The sequence below is a fragment of the Alnus glutinosa genome, chromosome 1 (genome assembly GCF_958979055.1).
Source record: "Alnus glutinosa chromosome 1, dhAlnGlut1.1, whole genome shotgun sequence".
In the NCBI taxonomy this organism is placed as follows: Eukaryota; Viridiplantae; Streptophyta; class Magnoliopsida; order Fagales; family Betulaceae; genus Alnus; species Alnus glutinosa.
The window spans coordinates 6,666,101-6,684,119 of NC_084886.1; the positions used below are offsets into that span (position 1 = coordinate 6,666,101).

At 35.9% G+C, this 18,019-nt stretch overlaps 2 protein-coding genes across 2 annotated transcripts; both read left to right on the forward strand.

Moving 5' to 3' along the window:
- On the forward strand, positions 1-999 carry LOC133863580 (ethylene-responsive transcription factor ERN1-like). The gene has a single exon (XM_062299628.1). The coding sequence runs from the start codon at positions 1-3 to the stop codon at positions 997-999; it is 999 nt and encodes a 332-aa protein (XP_062155612.1).
- Positions 1,000-9,268: 8,269 nt separating this feature from the next.
- LOC133869030 (protein argonaute 7) lies at positions 9,269-13,430 on the forward strand. Its single transcript, XM_062306011.1, has 3 exons — positions 9,269-9,883; positions 10,387-11,623; positions 11,758-13,430. Exons 1-3 carry the CDS (start codon positions 9,538-9,540, stop codon positions 13,214-13,216), a joined length of 3,042 nt encoding a protein of 1,013 aa, XP_062161995.1. The 5' UTR covers positions 9,269-9,537; the 3' UTR covers positions 13,217-13,430.
- The last annotated feature ends 4,589 nt before the right edge of the window (positions 13,431-18,019 follow it).

The window sequence follows — 18,019 nt, forward strand, 5'->3', positions numbered from 1 at the left end:
ATGGAAGAGGCTGTAGGTGGAGCTCGGAGAAATAGAAAACGCTACATTGGGGTGCGGCAGCGGCCTTCAGGAAGATGGGTTGCGGAGATAAAAGACACGATACAGAAGATGAGAGTCTGGTTGGGAACTTATGATACGGCAGAGGAGGCTGCAAGGGCTTACGATGAGGCTGCTTGCTTGCTCCGTGGATCCAATACTCGGACAAACTTTTGGCCTTGCCAATCAACGCCAACCCTTCCCTCAAAGATCACCAATCTTCTTCTGCTTAGGCTAAAGGCTAGGCACATTGCGGCCGCCTCTGCCTCAACACCAGCTTCCGAGCAGGAAATTATGAAAGTAAAAGACTATGATGATCAGTACTTTGATAGTTTCTTCAATGTGCCCCAAGATTGCACCATTTACGAAAATGGTCATGATGCTAATTATACTGATAGTAGTTTTGAGTCAAGTTTTACGGGTTGTGTGGGAGCCTTGGATATGGATGAGAATTGGAGTAATGTTGATGATGGCAAGAGTAGTACTCACGGGGGAGGGAAGGAGGAAGAAATAGGAGATTTGCTGTTTGTGGATGCTGCGAGATCTGATTGTTATTGTTCACCTTTTGAGATAGCTGAGGAAATGGTGGAGCCATTAATGGAGCTGGAGAATCATGGGGATGATGAGAGTTCAGTGCTTGGAGAGACTATGAAGAGGATGATGTTTGAACGCAAATTCTCAGCTTCTCTTTATGCCTTCAATGGGATTCCAGAGTGCTTAAGGCTGAAGCAATCTGCAGGGGTGGCAAATGAAACAGAGAGGTCTGAACAATCATCTAATGAAGACAAAAAAGATAAAGAAGAAACTTTTCAGAAGGTGGTGCAAGAAGAGGTTGAGATCCTCCCACAAACATCGACAGAAACAGGATCTTCTTCTTCTTCATCCTCCTCATTTTTTAGCACAGAAAGTAGTGAACAGTGTCTTTGGAGCTCTCTCAATCTTTCTTCTATCTGGTCTATATGAACAGTTCCAATGATCATGATCATGATCCCCTCATATAAATTACTATTTTACAAATCTTTTGCATTGCATGTGGATCAAACGGGATTCAATACTATACTACTTTTACGAATACTGATTCACGATATATGATTTATATATCCATTTTTGTGTGTGTGTGTTTATGATTTATATATCCTTAGATAGTAAGATAGCTTGCGTTTGGATTTCAGTACGCGTTTACTTGAAGCTTTGACATGCTGCTTATAAAGCCTTGGATTCATAAGTGGAGGAGGAGTACCATATACAAAGAAAGACAGAGAAGGGTATGATGCCCTTGCTCCTGCTTTATGTTAAAAGGAGACCGATGTTATATATCATATTTTTATTTTATAATTATTTTATAATATTAATGTTGCAGTCTCAACACGTCTTGCAAACATTTTAACTCCACATATAATGTTGGAATATTGAAAGAAAAAGAATGCAAGTGATTGGAAGGATCTTCCCGTGAGGGTAAAAATCCAAGAGGATAAAGAGAAAGAAAGGGTTAGAAGATTATTAAATGGTTTTAGAATGGCTAAAATTGTTAAATAGACCAAAAATTTTCAGCAATTTTATACTTTATAGTTCGTATACATACGTTCAATAGCTGTTAAAAAAAAAAAAAAATCACTAAAAATGATTAATAAAAAGTAGGTTAAAAAAAACCAAAATTTAATATATAAAATAGTTTTAGGGTGGTTAATTATGTGACAAGAAATATTTCATGACTATTTTTTGTTGTTTAATGTCGGTTTAATTCGATCCACCCAAACGTCACTGACTCAGTATATGAGGCAGAAATCAAAACAATTGTTTGAATTTAATGAATTCATCTATAACCTTTCTTTTCTTTTTTTCATTATTATTATTTATATTTTTTGCTATTATTTTTTAAGAAGTTTTCACAAAGAGACGTTTAAATTTAAATTATAATGAAAAACACGTGCACAACACAGGAATAGGCTAGTAATGTATAATCAAGAAATTGCTATAGGCAAGATATTTAAATATATTCATAGCATATAAGAGAAGGCCAAAGAAATTTTATTGAAATGTTTGGCCTCAATATCTTACATTTAATTGTAAAAAATGATAAAAAAAAAAAAAAAAAAAAAAAAAAAAAAAAAAAATCATTTCAAACGCACAATCATAGATAAGAGGATCGGGAGCTAAACATTCATGCCTGATCTTAATTAATTAAGTCATATAATATTGGTGATGTATATATATAGTAATATTTCTTATAATTTCTTGCTCTATTTTTTTCTTCTTCTTATAATTGAACAAGGAAAAGATTACAAGGGTGATGTTTCCCGTTCTTAATTCTAATTTTAGAAAGAATAAAGAGATCCAGTGAAAATGCTACCAAACACAAGGTAGGTAGCAACACTGCCAACACTACAGTACTATTTAATTAAAATGTGTGCACGTAAATTAGTATTTTTAGAGACTTTTATAATTTCCTGCTTAATTATAGTTAAAATCTCTTCAATCATCGACATAACCCATCCCTGGCGCACGAAAAAAGAAGGGTTACATTAGGTTTGTAGCTTGTTGGGTAAAATCATTAATTTGTATATGCTAAGATCTAGTGGAGATATGGCATGTCAATTGTGATCAATGCATGGTAGAATTTAACTTGGTAAAAATTATTCACCATAAAAGGAATAGTACGGCAGAAGGTAAAAACCATTTATGTTTTCTAGCTAGTAATAGTTCCCGCACTCTACTACCAACATTCAAAGTCAGAACCACCATGATTAATTATATCGCCTGAGCGAATATAATGTATTAATAAGCTAACTTTATCGGATCAGATCCTCTTAAATTATCTGTTTGAATTTAAGATAATTCGAATAAATAATTGTAAGAGACCATTTATGGGATTCGATCTCATAATCACCTATTCGAATTCTCTCAAATTTCGACAAATGATTTGAGAGGATCATAATCCAACTTTATCACCACCAAATAATTTAAGAGGATCCTAATAAGACGACAACTCACATCGATCTTCTTCTTTTTCCTTTTTGCTAACGTAAGAATTTTATGACAGGTTTCAAGCAAGATTACATGTTCTTAAACATATCTATCAAGTAGCCAAGTGCTGCAATATGTATGTTTTTTAGACAATTCACAAGGTAAATCATCATGAATATCTTCTTTTTTTGGTCTAAACCATCATTAATGTCTGTATATCTTGATGAGATTTTACTTTTTAGAACATATCTTAGTTAAATTAAAGGAAAACTCCACTTATAATCTCTGATCTTTAATTACTTTTGAAAATAGATACTCAAACTTTAAAAAATGTCAATTTAGGCGATTCATCTTTCAAATTTTTTTATTTTATTTTTCAATTTCAACAATCATTTAAAATTTTCCGTTAAATCCTATCAAAATTTCCTAAATACCCATGTATTTATTTGAAAAATAAAAAATAAAAAAAATTTCAAACATTCTGGCATTGGTATTTTCATAAATTCTGATTAATACCTAAATTTTAGCAACTTTTTTTTCTTTGTTTCCCCTCCCCCCCCCCCCCCCCCCCAAAAAAAAAAGTGATCTTTTGGAAATTTTGACAGGATTTAATAAAAAATTCTAATGAACTGTTGAAATTGAAAGAAAAAAAAAATTAAAAAAATTGAAAGATGGATACCCTAAATTGACACTTTTTTAAAATTTTGGTACCTTTTTTCGAAAGTGATAAAAGATCAAGAATTTTAAGTGAAATTCTCTTTAGATTAAATATTCAAGATTTTCTCTAGATCTTCTCGATCTGCCTAACCATATATATATATATATATACACACACACACGCTCATGGTTTAAATGACCAAAAAACAAACAAAGAATTGATCACTCCATTAACTTTAATATGAATTCCTATGATTATTCTTCGTTCTTTTAGTGCAGATTGTCAAAGTTAATTACCTTTTTTTGAGGAAGTCAAAGTTAATTACCTTATTCCCATTTGCAAATCATGTTAATTTGTGGAACGAGCTTCTTTAGATATAGTTTTTATTACAAAGAGAGGATCATATATCACCACGCTTCTGATTTATATTAATTTTTATATATATATATTTAGTGCTATAAATAATCTCAATTTTGAATTAGTAGAGCATATCGGTGTCCTATATATTATGGATAGAATTTAGTTTTGCGCAGAGAAACATGATGATTTTAAATCAGAAAATTAGTTTTGCAATGGAAGAAACTAACCATTGATTTAACAGACTAATCACTTTATATGATGTAAAAGTCTTTTTGCAAGCTGATTTGGTTAAAGTCTTAACTTTTGGGATCGTAACATTTCACTACGCCTCTGAATCCAACGTTCACAACGGCTTACTCTATCGACATTGACCCGATGATAGTCATTTATTTTTTATGGCTCTACTCATCTTGATATATTAAATAACATAAATGCTAGGTCTTATATATACTAATTGTTAAGAGCTTAACCTTTGATCTAAAGGCCCTAAAACTTCTGGATATTGATTTAATTAAACCATTAACTCTTAGAATTAACAAAATACAACTTTCAGTAGACTTGCTTACGCAAGATGGATAGAAAAAACAAAGAAAAGATAAATAAATCCAAGTTAAACAGGGTCTCACTAAATAATATTGATGGAACTTCAAGTTGAATCAGAATCTTACCAGCTAACAATGGAGTTTGATGGAGTATCACCCCAAAAGATGAGAGAAGAGGAGTCACACCTCAAAACCAAAATATGTTTATTCCAAGTTTCAATATGTTTTTCAATGGAGTACAAAAATACACTTAAATTGACTAACTGTTTAACATTAAGTCATTAACCCTAGTTTAACCGACTTTATATCAAGCCCATTATTAAAATACAAAAATATCACTTAACTCTTAACTAAAAACTAAATACTAATAACCACATTAATTAATAAACCTAAATAAAAATAAAAGACCCAAATATTTATTGTCTTGTCCTGCATCACTAGCCTTAATCACAAGTTTACAATGTAAGGTCTTCAAAGGGTAGCTCAATCGGCTAGGGACCATGCACGCCTCATGAAGCGGAGGTCACTAGTTCAAATCCTCTCTCCCCTCTTGTGTGGACATGTCAAAAAAAAAAAAAAAAAAAAAAGTTTACTATGTAAGAATTTTAATAAAAATATTTCCTTATTTCTCGGTTTGTTTTTGTTCTTCTGATATCTTAATTTACTTTTTTCAATCCAATTTCCAAAAGTTTATTTCTTGGGCATTGTTCACGACAACTTTTATAAAGTTTATTGCTATTATAATGATTAAAATCAGTATCAAGTGACATCTTTAAAAGAAGTTTTTTCTTTTTTCCTAGTTTTTTTTTTTTTTTTTTTTTTGGAAATGTAGGAGAGGTTAAACAATTGTATTTAATTTTAGTAAAAAAAAAAAAAATCAATAGAAGAAGTAGTAGAGCATCCAATCAAGAGAGTAATGATAATTTAGTAGATCGCTATATTTATGTCATACAACTTGATGATGTGACATTAAAAATAAGTCTTTAGATCAGTACTTGTAAAAAAATAAATAAATAGAATAAGGGAGGAAAACTTCAATACTTACCCACCAGAAGTGTCACGGGTTTTGCAATGTTGAACTCAAATTATCAAAATTTGCAATGTGGGTATCGTGACCACGTCACCTAGATATGAGAATAGTGATATGCTTATATGTATATTTGCAACCTTCTTAATACAATGCATTTTTAAGCCGTGATGACCATAAACCTATTAAAACTTCGCAGTTAAGCGTACTTCTGTAAGAGTAGTACCAGGATAGATGACCTCTTAAGAAGTCTGGTTCAGGGAAGCCAAAAGCGGACAATATTGTGTCGCTGGGGGTAGGTCATTACACAAATGGTATCAGAGCCATTGTCCATCCTGAGATGAGGAGAACGTGCACAAGCCTATGAAGATCGCTAATGGACACTTGTTGAGACACCAAGAATAGGAGATCTCATGAGGGTTGTTAGTGAGGACGCTGAGTCCTAAGAGGAGGTGATTGTGACGTCCCACATCGCTTATGTATAAAAATGAACCTATCAGAATTCTGCAGTTAAACGTGTTTTTGTGGGAGTAATACCAGAATAGATGATCTTTTAAGAAGTCTGATTTAGGAGTAAAGGCCTTTGATTCCAAGCGGGTTGAAAGTGAGCTTTATTTCCAACTTTATTTACAATCTTGCAAAGGTGAGAGATCTTGCTTCTTATATAATCTTTTACCATAACTATCCTTTTATGCAAATGGAGCATATTTTGTTAAATAAGTTTGTGAGAGCTGATACTTAATTATTGGCCAAAATATATCGTGCAACAGCAAAAAAAGACTATATATATATATATATACACCTATGAAATTAATAAAGAAAAAGAAGCTGAAGATTTTATTGAGAAATGATGAAAATATTAATATAACAACTCATGACGTATATGTGGTCATCAGGTCAAAGAGTATCATATATGATGATGACATGTCATTTTGTTGATTCTGAGTCACATTTACAAAACCAGGCGGACCAATTCGTCATTCTTCCCTAATTAATTAATTTAAAAATGATGAAGATTCGGTCTCTTTGACTGAGTTGAAATTTAATTAGTTGATATAGATCATGATACTCAGCCATAATTAATGACAAGAAGAAATTGAAATTTCTAATCTTTGTCGATCTCCAACAACTATATTATATGTTTATATGGTTGCATAGTTTAAGGCTCAAGGTGATCAATCCTAGAAAACGGAGGAGGGTGACGTACGTAAGCACTCGGGGAGCAACCCCAACGTGTTATGGGACCTGCTGATGGTCATCGATCAGATCATCGATCGATATAAAGGAACTTAAAATTAGCCAGATGAGAAAGTAGCAGCAGCAAGTTTCTCCAGAAACATGCACCCATCAAAGCACTATTTGTGAATGATTATAGAAGGAATTAATAAGAGTATTCAGCACATTAATTAAGGCTACATGCATGCACTACCCCGGCCGCCACCTCCCAGTTGCATCTCGATCTCTTCATATATATCTTCACATTTTTTTCAGCCATTGATGCCGGCCACCACAATCTACTTTTTCCTATCTTATCTCTCTCGTTCTGGTTAATTACATAGTAGTATACAATTAAGCGCGAATCAGTACTTATGTTAGATTGGTTCTGCTAACATAGTTGTCTTTGGTTCAAGTTTTTGCCTAGGATATATAGGTTAAAGCTCCGCCTTGAAAGCTAGCAAATCAAATAATAAATAGAGAAATAATACACATACATCTCTTGCACGTCTTCGTAAAATCAAGTTTCAAATCAGATTCAACGTGAATTCCATAAATCTAATGGTAGATTTGAAAATGAGATGTGTAGAAAATGTATTTATATAATTTCTCTAATAATTAATATGTAAATTTATGTATATATGGATGTTCTTACTCTTTTCATTTGGAATAATGAAAGAAAAAAAAAATAAAAAATAAAGATAAAGATAAAGCCATCATCACAGCTTTTGAGGTTGGGTGGTGATTGAAGTCTAGGATTTTTTCACTTTTAATTCAGTGAGGATTAACAAAATGGTACCTAATTTTGAGGTTAGGTAACTTCAGTTTTCCTTTAATTGGGCAGGTAATTAAGCACAATAGTGCATCGAATGAGAGTTTGCCACGTGTAAAATAGCGAAAAGTGAGAAAGTGTTTTTATGGTCTGACCAATTTTTTTTAATTTTTTTTTAATTTTTTCCGGTCTGACGAATCTCAATTTTTTTTGTCAACATGTGCTGAAGAATTCATGAACCAAAAAAGGAGTGGACTTAGTGGGTAATGATGTGGTCCAAATCTAAAAATGAGTTAAATCTCATTGGGCTCCACACTAATCATATTGTCCCGTTACCACATTCCAACGATGTCTATCCTTAAAATATTAAAGAGACCCACCTTCTGATCAATTGCATCAATGGCCCCTTCCCTCATCCCTTGCTACTAATCATGTTCACAAAAGATGAGGCAAAAGGGTGGCTTGAACCAATCAATTTTGAAGAGATAATAGCTTTAAAAAAAATTATTCTCAAATTATAGAATTTAGGCCCTTTTTAAATATTAAAACGCTTGAAAAATGATACATATTAAAAATGTAACATGTTACAGTTGAGAATGGAATATGTTTTCATTAGGTTCTTGCTCTCTATGTTGTAAAAAATATTTGAGTAAAAAATTATCTTTTATGTTTCTGAAGGAAAAAAAAAGAAAAAAAAGAAAAAAAGGTCTTTAAAAGTGAAAAATAAGCCTTTTGAGAGGAAATTATTTTTCTTGGTTGTCTAGATAATATGTCATATTTTTAATATGCGACATTTTTCAAGTATTTCGATATATAAAAACGGTCTTAATTATGTAATTGGAGAATCTTCTACGGATCATTATCCAAAAAATCAAGGGTTAATTGGGTCGATAGGTGGCAAACCGTGACATTTTTCAAGTGTTTCGATGCCTAGAAACGGCCTAAATATTCTATAATTTGAGAATCTTCTACGGATCATAATCCAAAAATTAAAAGGTTAATTGAGTTTATTTCGTCAATATTATAAGATAATTTGTGAGATAAAATTATAATATATACCATTATTCTTCCATATATAATAGATCTACTCTTCCTTTTAAAAAAAATAAAAAATAAAAAAATATAGCTCTATTTCTGGGGGGTGGTTTAAAGTTGCCTTCGTGCTCCCGTTTGGATCCAAGGAGATAAGGGGGAATAGAAGATTCTCTTTCTTTTTTAACGTTGTCCTGCTGAGGGGTCAAAGGGTAAGTATAACGTAGGTGCGTTTAAGTAACTCCAAAAGTAGGGTTTGAAAAGAAGCTGCAAAAACTTCCCAGTCCAGCTCATAAGCAGTTTGCTTATGAGCTGATGAAGTTGATGAATGATGATGCTTTTTAAGTATTAAAATGTGGTAAAATAAAAATGAATTTGACCCCAGTAGAAAGCTTGGAATGAGACAATGGCAATGATAAAAATGATAGGCAGGATGATGCTTAAACCCCCTGGAAGGAGGAGGAACTGAAAGTCCATCGGCCATCGCTATCAGCACAATTTCTAATTTTCTATAGCAGAGAGAGAGAGTACCTTTTTTTTTTTATTCCCTCCCCATTTGACCGACCAAACATTTTCAAGAAAAGGCAAAGATAGCCTTGTATTGTTTTCCAGGTGGAAACAAAACAGATCCATATTTATTCCCAAGGGTTGTTTAGAGAGCCCTAAAAAACTCCAAATAGACAATACTGTCATTCATGGTTCTTTTTATAGAGCAATATCCAGGCCTTCAGCCTTCACCTCTGTTCCCTTTGAAATAGACTTCACCGGGTATCATACTTCCTCTAGAGCTGGACGCAGAGAAGCTCTCACTGTACAATAACTACAGTCTCCACTGATAACAAAATCAGAACCTCTCTCTCTCTCTCTGTTTCATGCCCATCTCTGTTTGCTCTTTCTCTCTCAGTCTTGTTTTTTTTCTCTCTAGCAAATAATGGAAAAGACAGAGGAGCCCAATGCTAACAAGAAATGCACCACCAAAACGAGAGGTTTCAGGGGCAGAGCAAACCCCCCCAAGCATCAGTACCAGTATCAGCATCAGCTACTACAGTACTCAAATCAGTATGGGTTCAGCAACCAGAACCAGTACCAGAGATACTACCCAGCGCTGCTTCCCCTGCCTCCTCAAATACCACTTCAGCTGGCTTTGACTCCACCTCTTCCTCAAAACCAGAGCTTCAGAACAAAAACCCATCTCTACAAACCTTCATGCAAGCTGAATAACCCTCCTCTTGTCGCCTCCTCAGATACCCAGGTTCGAAATGTCACAATTTCAACAGGTAAATATCAAAGGCCTCTTCTTTTATTTGTTCGGTTTTTTACCCCTTTATTTGCTTCCTGTTCTTTGGAAGTGCAAGTATGGTTTATGGTTAAAGATTCTGGGGAGGGTATGTGCTTTGTTCATGTAGCTTACTATCGTAGTTTTAACCATTGGAGAAGGCCGAGAATTGAGAAAGACGTGCTATTTACTCTGTTTTCCCTCTTCTTCTTTTTTCATTTTTTCTTTTCTTTTCTTTTCTTTTGGGCCAATTTATCTCTTTGTTCTTACTCAAAATATGGAAATCTTGATATTTGAGTTATCTACTCTGAGGAGAACATAATTGATAAAAATGACATGCCCTTCTGGTTTTGATATTGAAGTGTCGAGTATTGTAATCTTTCTCTTTTGTAGTTTAAGGTATTCCACCAATTATGGCGATTTAGGCCTAATATTTCTCAATTTTATGATTGGTAGAGTTTAATCAGTTGGACTCATCTTGTTCTGTCCTCCTTGTCTAATCAGCTCCAGAGGGACTCGTAAGGCCAAAAAGTTTACCCCCTAAAGGAGATAATGGAAGAAGGGTCATAGGTGCAAGGACATCACAAGCACTAGTGACTGCAAGAAGACCAGATTCAGGCGGTGTAGAAGGGCCAGTTATCTCTCTCCTAGCCAACCATTTTCTTGTCCAATTTGATTCATCTCAACGAATTTTCCATTACAATGTCGAAATCTCTCCTAATCCCCCCAAAGAAGTTGCCCGAATGATCAAACAGAAATTGGTTGAGGAAAATTCGATTGTGCTCTCCAGTTCTTTTCCGGCCTATGATGGTCGAAAGAACCTTTACAGCCCCGTCGAATTCCAAAATGATAGGCTTGAATTCTATGTAAGCCTCCCACTCCCCACTAGCAAGTCAACTTTGCCAAAAGGAGAATTCAATGACTTGCTAGAGAAGCCTCAAAAGCTTAAACTATTTCGGATAAACATCAAACTTGTGTCGAAGTTTGATGGAAAGGAGTTAACTAGTTACTTGAGCAAGGAGGGAGATGATTGGATCCCGCTTCCTCAAGATTATCTCCATGCTTTGGATGTTGTTTTAAGGGAAAGCCCGACAGAGAAATGTATTTCTGTTGGGAGATCACTATATTCAAGTTCAATGGGAGGAACTAAAGATATTGGGGGTGGAGCTGTTGGATTCAGGGGGTTCTTTCAGAGCCTTCGTCCAACCCAACAAGGACTTGCTCTCAACGTAGATTTCTCTGTGAGTGCTTTTCATGAAAGCATTGGAGTAATCCCCTACTTGCAGAAGCGTCTTGAATTTCTGCGGGACCTTTCTCAAAGGAAGACAAGGGGTTTAAATGGTGAAGAGAGGAAGGAAGTGGAGAAGGCATTGAAGAACATCAGGGTCTTTGTTTGCCATAGAGAAACTCTTCAGAGATATAGGGTCTTTGGCTTAACTGAGGAAGCTACTGAAAATCTTTGTTTTGCAGACAGGGATGGGAAGAACCTGAGGGTGGTGTCTTACTTCAAGGAGCATTACAATTATGATATACAGTTCAGAAACATGCCATGCTTGCAAATTAGTCGGAGTAAACCGTGTTATCTTCCTATGGAGCTTTGTATGATTTGTGAAGGCCAGAAGTTTCTTGGGAAGCTTTCAGATGATCAGACTGCAAGAATACTTAAGATGGGTTGCCAGCGACCAAGAGAGCGAAAAGCTATTATAGATGGAGTCATGAGAGGACCTGTTGGACCAACAAGGTTATTTTTGAAAGTTTGCTAGTGAAGAAATTCTGTCCTGAATTGTCTTGAAAGTTTTTGTTACCATTAGAACTTTCTTGGTTGGCTATCAAATTACTTCTAAGTATTTAATTTTTTTTTTTCTATCTTGACAGTGGCATCCAAGGAAGAGAGTTCAAACTCGATGTTTCCAGAGAAATGACGCGATTAAATGGAAGAATTCTTCAACCTCCCAAGTTAAAGCTTGGCGATGGTGGCCATGTGAGGGAACTGATTCCTTCCCGCAATGACAGACAGTGGAACCTTCTGGACAGCCACGTTTTTGAAGGAGCTAAAATTGAAAGGTGGGCACTGATAAGTTTCGGTGGCACCTCTGAGCAGAAGTCCTACGTTCCGAAATTCATAAACCAGCTATCACAGAGGTGTGAACAACTAGGCATCTTTCTCAACAAAAGCACAATAGTTAGCCCCCAATTTGAATCAACCCAAGTGCTTAACAATGTCTCCCTTTTGGAATCTAAACTCAAGAAAATACACAAAGCGGCATCAAACAATCTCCAGGTGCTTGTTTGTATAATGGAGAGAAAACATAGAGGCTATGCAGATCTGAAGCGAATTGCAGAGACAAGCATTGGGGTTGTAAGCCAGTGTTGCTTATATCCGAACCTCAGCAAGTTGAGTTCTCAATTCCTGGCAAATTTGGCTCTCAAGATCAATGCCAAAGTTGGTGGATGCACAGTTGCCTTGTACAATTCATTACCCTCTCAAATCCCACGTCTCTTCCAGTCTGATGAGCCAGTGATTTTTATGGGTGCTGATGTGACACACCCTCACCCACTTGATGATTTCAGCCCATCTGTTGCTGCTGTGGTTGGTAGCATGAATTGGCCAGCAGCAAACAAGTATGTTTCAAGAATGAGGTCCCAAACACATCGACAAGAAATCATACAGGATCTTGGTGCTATGGTCTGGGAATTACTTGAGGATTTTTGCCAGGAAGTAAAGAAACTCCCCAATAGAATAATCTTCTTTAGGGATGGGGTAAGTGAAACCCAATTTTATAAAGTACTCGAAGAGGAGCTGCAAGCCATTAGAGGCGCATGTTATAGATTCCCTGGCTATAAGCCTCTCATCACTTTTTCAGTAGTCCAGAAGAGGCATCACACAAGGTTGTTTCCCTTTGAAACCGATCCATCTTCCACTCAAAACCAGTTTTTTGATGAAAATGTTCCTCCAGGCACAGTGGTTGATACTGTGATTACTCATCCAAGGGAATTTGATTTCTATCTTTGTAGCCATTGGGGTGTGAAAGGAACAAGCCGGCCAACCCATTACCATGTCTTGTGGGATGAAAACCAGTTCACTTCTGATGAACTACAGAAGCTGGTTTACAGTCTCTGCTACACATTTGTGAGATGCACCAAACCAATTTCCTTGGTGCCTCCGGCTTACTATGCCCACCTTGCTGCATACAGAGGCAGACTTTACCTTGAGCGGTCAGAGAATACAGGATATATGAGAAATGCTTCAACACTCTCCCGAGCTGCCCCTCCAAAAGCTACTCCCCTACCAAAACTTAGTGAAAATGTCAAGAAACTCATGTTCTACTGCTGATTTTTCTTGCTCTCGTTGCATTCAAAATTCTAAACTATATGACCCCCCATACAATTGAATTCCAGAGAGATGTAGTCTAATACGATTGCATAAGCTAGCTAGTTCCCAATTATGACTAACTTGTAGGTCAATTCAAGGATGAATTGCTAATTATCTGGCAGCCTTTCTAGATGATGCAAATTGTGGTAAAAAAATTCCTTACATTTATCGAGAATCTCTCTCATCGCTGCTTAATTTGAAGTTGTTCAATTTTACATTTGGTCTTACTGATCTTAAATCCTTGAATGAAAATACCATGTGTTTTTCCTCCTTTTTGATTTGATCTCTTCTTACACTATTGCATTGAATCAATCAATCATTGACGAGTGCTTAACAAGACAAACCTCATGAGTATGGTATTGACTAAAGCTGAACATATAACTAGAGCACATCAAGGCCTCAAACAGCCTAAACTCTAAAGCCAAATTTACCCTGATCCTGATGGTAACTATACAGGAAGTTATTGCTCAATTGAGAGTGAAGGTCATCTTTGTTTGTATTTTTGTTTTTTTCAACTCAAACAACTCAAAATATTTTTTCACCACAAAAAAGATGAAAAAAAAGAAGAAAAAGAAACAAACTTCAACTATCTTAGAAAAGTGGTCGCAGGGGATCACAGTCTTTCTCGAGTCACCTCAACTACTTTCAAGATTCATTACAGAACATAAAGAACGCCGCACTGAGTCAGAAAACGCACATTGCATCCTACCACCATGTAATAGGCAGGCATTTAATTCGTCTCCATTACCTTGTCAATGCCATGCCCCGTAGAGAGGTAATACATGGCAAAAGGTTTGCCCGGCCAAGGGTCAGCGACTAAACAACACATTCAATTAGAATATTGCCCGGGGGGCTCTCTCTTTCTGCTGAAGAGAGAGAAAGTCTGAGACGTTTCTAGAGAGCGAGGGGTGAGAGAGTTCTTGTCGTCCGGGGGGGGAGGCCTCTCGCCTCCTCCTCCCGGTCTTGTTTTTTGGTTTTGGTTCCCTTGGCTGTTTGGGCCTGGGTTTTATTCACCCTGGGTCGTTTGCCCCAGTGGTAGTTGTTTTGTCTCCGAGTCTCTTGGGCTGTCGGAGTGTTTTTTCCTCCCAGTGTAGCACTGGTGGAGGTTGTGTGTTTTTGCTTTGTTCTTTCTTTTCTTTTGTTTTGTCTTTGTTGGTGCAAGCAGAAGCTTTTGGTTGATGGTTCATGGAGATAGACGGGTGTTGGAGAATGGCGGGTGGAGATGTCGTTCAAGGCTAGATCTGTTAACCTCGGCTGGCTATTTTTCGACATGAATCTTCCTATGGCGGTCTTCGGCTTCCTCGGGTCTCGACGGTCACTTGGCGGGACCGCATCGCGCTCTCCTGGTCGGCGCGTGATCTGCACACGCCGAGGGTTTTCTTTCTGGCCCTTGAGCGTGCGGGTCACGACCTCTTCATCCGGCTTCGCTAGGTGCAGATTTGGACCTCTGAAGGTCGTCCGTTGATGGGGGGGCTCCCGGAGAAGTCGAGTGCTCTGTTCGAGCGGGTTTTTCCGGCGGTCTGTTACCTGGCTTGTCTTCCTGAGTTTCTCCTTGTTGTTATTGTATATTCTTTTTTGTTTTCACAGTCTACCGGTTTCCGGTAGCTGCTTCAAGCTAGGGTTTCCCCTGGCTTAGTGGTTAGTAGGTTCTTTACCTATTAGCTACGTCTCTCGGCCTTTGGCCTTGGTTTAGCTTCGCCTTTGGGCGGTTGTAATGGTCTTCTTTCTATGTATTTGTTCTGTTACTGTAACCGTTTGTTGTTCCTCCGGGCATTTGTTCCGGCAATGAAGAAGGCTTTTACGTTAAAAAAAAAAAATTAGAATATTGCCCAATAATATTGTAGATTAATACTATATGCAAGACTCTCGTATATATTATATGTTTCTCGATGGGTAATAAATATCCAAGTGTAATGAACGTGAACATTTTTCAAAAAGAAAAAAAGGAGAAATCTAGGCTCTGTTATGAGTTATAACTGTGTACTTGGGTCCTGGAAAGTGGAAAGTATGAGGGGTCCCATCCATTGTTTGATAATTAAGAATGTAGGGGCAATTGATGATTTTGGGGACAGCCCTACACCATGTCACTATGTCAGATCAGTGTGTATATGTATTATACGTACCATCCATGCATGCAACACCAGACTTTTGTACAGAGAGACCCCCTTCGCGGGACCCCCCACGAATGGTTTCACCCAGTGAAACCCCTGCCCAGTGCCACCTGTCACCCCAATATTACGAACAGAACAGTCAGAGAGAGAGAGAGAAGGAGGGGGTAAAAAAGGAAGAATGCAAGAACCCAAGTAAATCCAGAGAGAGAGAAGTCTGACTTTCGACTTCCCCTTTTGTCTCTCTTATTACCCCATTTCGCTTTTCTCTCCGGGAGCGCGCGTCACCCACAGCTTCCAGCTTCCGGTCCTGCACGGCCTCGGAAAGGGACAAAAAGACTGGGGAAATCAAAAAAAGTGATAGGGACCACCGATAAGTAACCAAAAACAAATTAATATTTACACGAGAATCAACGAAATTTTAATGAGAATACGAAACTACATAACCGGGATTCCTCTTGTCGGTGATGGAACAGTTCCATACAGATGCTCTACGGCCCGTTCCATCACAATCCCCATGTACCGACGACCTATCAAACAAAAAACTACACGTTTTGGGGCACCAACTTTTTGTTTCTTCTGAGGGTCACCTCAAAATACGATTTTACCCTCTATTCCTTTTCTTCTTCTTTTTTTTTTTATAAAACAAATATATATATATATATATATATATTTATTTAATTAATTAATACTTTAATAATGCTTCTTCCCATAAATGAGGGACAACGAATAATAATATAAAATAAAAAGGCAAATTACTATTACAATATTCAAATTTAAAATCTTTGTTTTGATAGTATCTTAAATTGGGGCGCTCAAAAAAATTAAAATGAAGCATTTCTAGTTTCAAAAGTCATTTTTCTAGCTATTTGAGATGGAAAATTACTAATTAAATTTTCATGTTCAAGTTTTATTAATAATAAATATTGTTCTAAAATGATGATATGACTAATCTATTTTATTCTTCTTGTAGGATAGTTTATTGTAATTAAAATTTAATTAGTTGTGTACTAAAATTAATGGCACAATTACGATGAGATATTGGAACTCGTAATGTGGTGTTTGAAAGTAAGTATAAAATATCAAAAAAATAAATAATGATAAAACCAATAAGCAAAAGATTATAAGTGATGACAAATAAAATAAGAGAAAAAAGAAATACAAAAAGAAGTGGGTCATGCTTTAATTTAAACTTTTTTTTGACAAATTTAATATATATATATATATATGTTTTAGAACCTTTTATAGATTAGGAGACCTTAAGTAGAGGCTTAATTTGTCTTACATTGAGAACTATCAACTCATCTTAAAAAATGAGTAATAAAAAGCATACATAAAATGAATCAAAATTTTCTCCTGTAATTGATGCATTGAGTTGATACTAAAAGATCATATTTATGATTGGACAACTCAGAAATGGGACCAAGATGGGCTGGTGTAGATGACTAGACTGGGAATGTGGATTTGGATTTGATTTTCGCGGCGAGAGATGTGATATTTTTTTTTATTTTCACCCTTGTTCATACTTCACAGGGCGGTGCAGAAAAAAAAACTGCTCTAACGTTGTTATTTCAACATTATTGGTCCAATCAATCCAGTAGTCCTACACAATTTTTGTCGGTAAATGAGTTTTCTCTTCTATTTGTGATGGATCCAACGGACAAAATCATCTCTCAGCCTAATAGTTAACGGTGTAAACAAAAGTAGGCCACCACATAAACAGTCGGATCATGATGTGGCGTATTGTCCCATCCCCACAAGTTACAACCAACAGGCCACATCATCTATCCTCCGTTGGACTACAGCTGCTTCTACAGATCAGCAGAAGCATATAATGCATAGAGAAGTAGGGTTGGTTGGCCGACCGGCCGGTTGGCAGCAAATTGGATTCCATTTGCTCCATCACTAAATACAAGATGAAATAATAATATATGTTTTTTATTTTTTATTTTCTTATTCATATCATTTGGTTTGTGAACCGAACAAAAAATACCTAAACCTTGTACATTTTTTTCTACTCATGCTCATGCTACTAGGAAATTTCTAAAAATGAGAGAAAATTTTGGCGTTCAGTTAGGATTGAAATCCACAACAATTAACTATTCAAATTGATAATAATTTAAACAGCTAATGTAAAAGAATCCATGCCAAAAATTATTTGAAGAGATAAATTCCAATCAAGCTCTCTCACGTTCATTTTTTAAATTATTAACAATTTGAATACTTAATTGCAAAAAGCATATTTAAGGCAGACAAAGCAAAGGTGTCTTCACATAGCAGCAAAGTAAAGGTGGGCCGAGTTCTGTCAAATTCAGCTTGGGCTTGTGACATTAACCTTGGATTATCCTTATAGGCTGCAACCGATTTGGGCTTACCCATATCAGCAGTCAGCTCAAGCCTTCATATGTAATCTGCACTTCGAACAATTTCCTTTCGTTTACAACAGAGAAATGAATAAATAATAATAATAATAATAATAATAATAATAATAATAATAATTGTGTCTTTCAAAATTTAAATTTGCTGACGCCTTGAATAGTCAAAGTATTAGAAAGCTTAATTAACACAATTATAAGACTTTAATTTTTTTTTTTTTAATATCTATACATGATCCATCTGGTTCATTTAGTAATTATATTATTTGTAGCAAAATTCA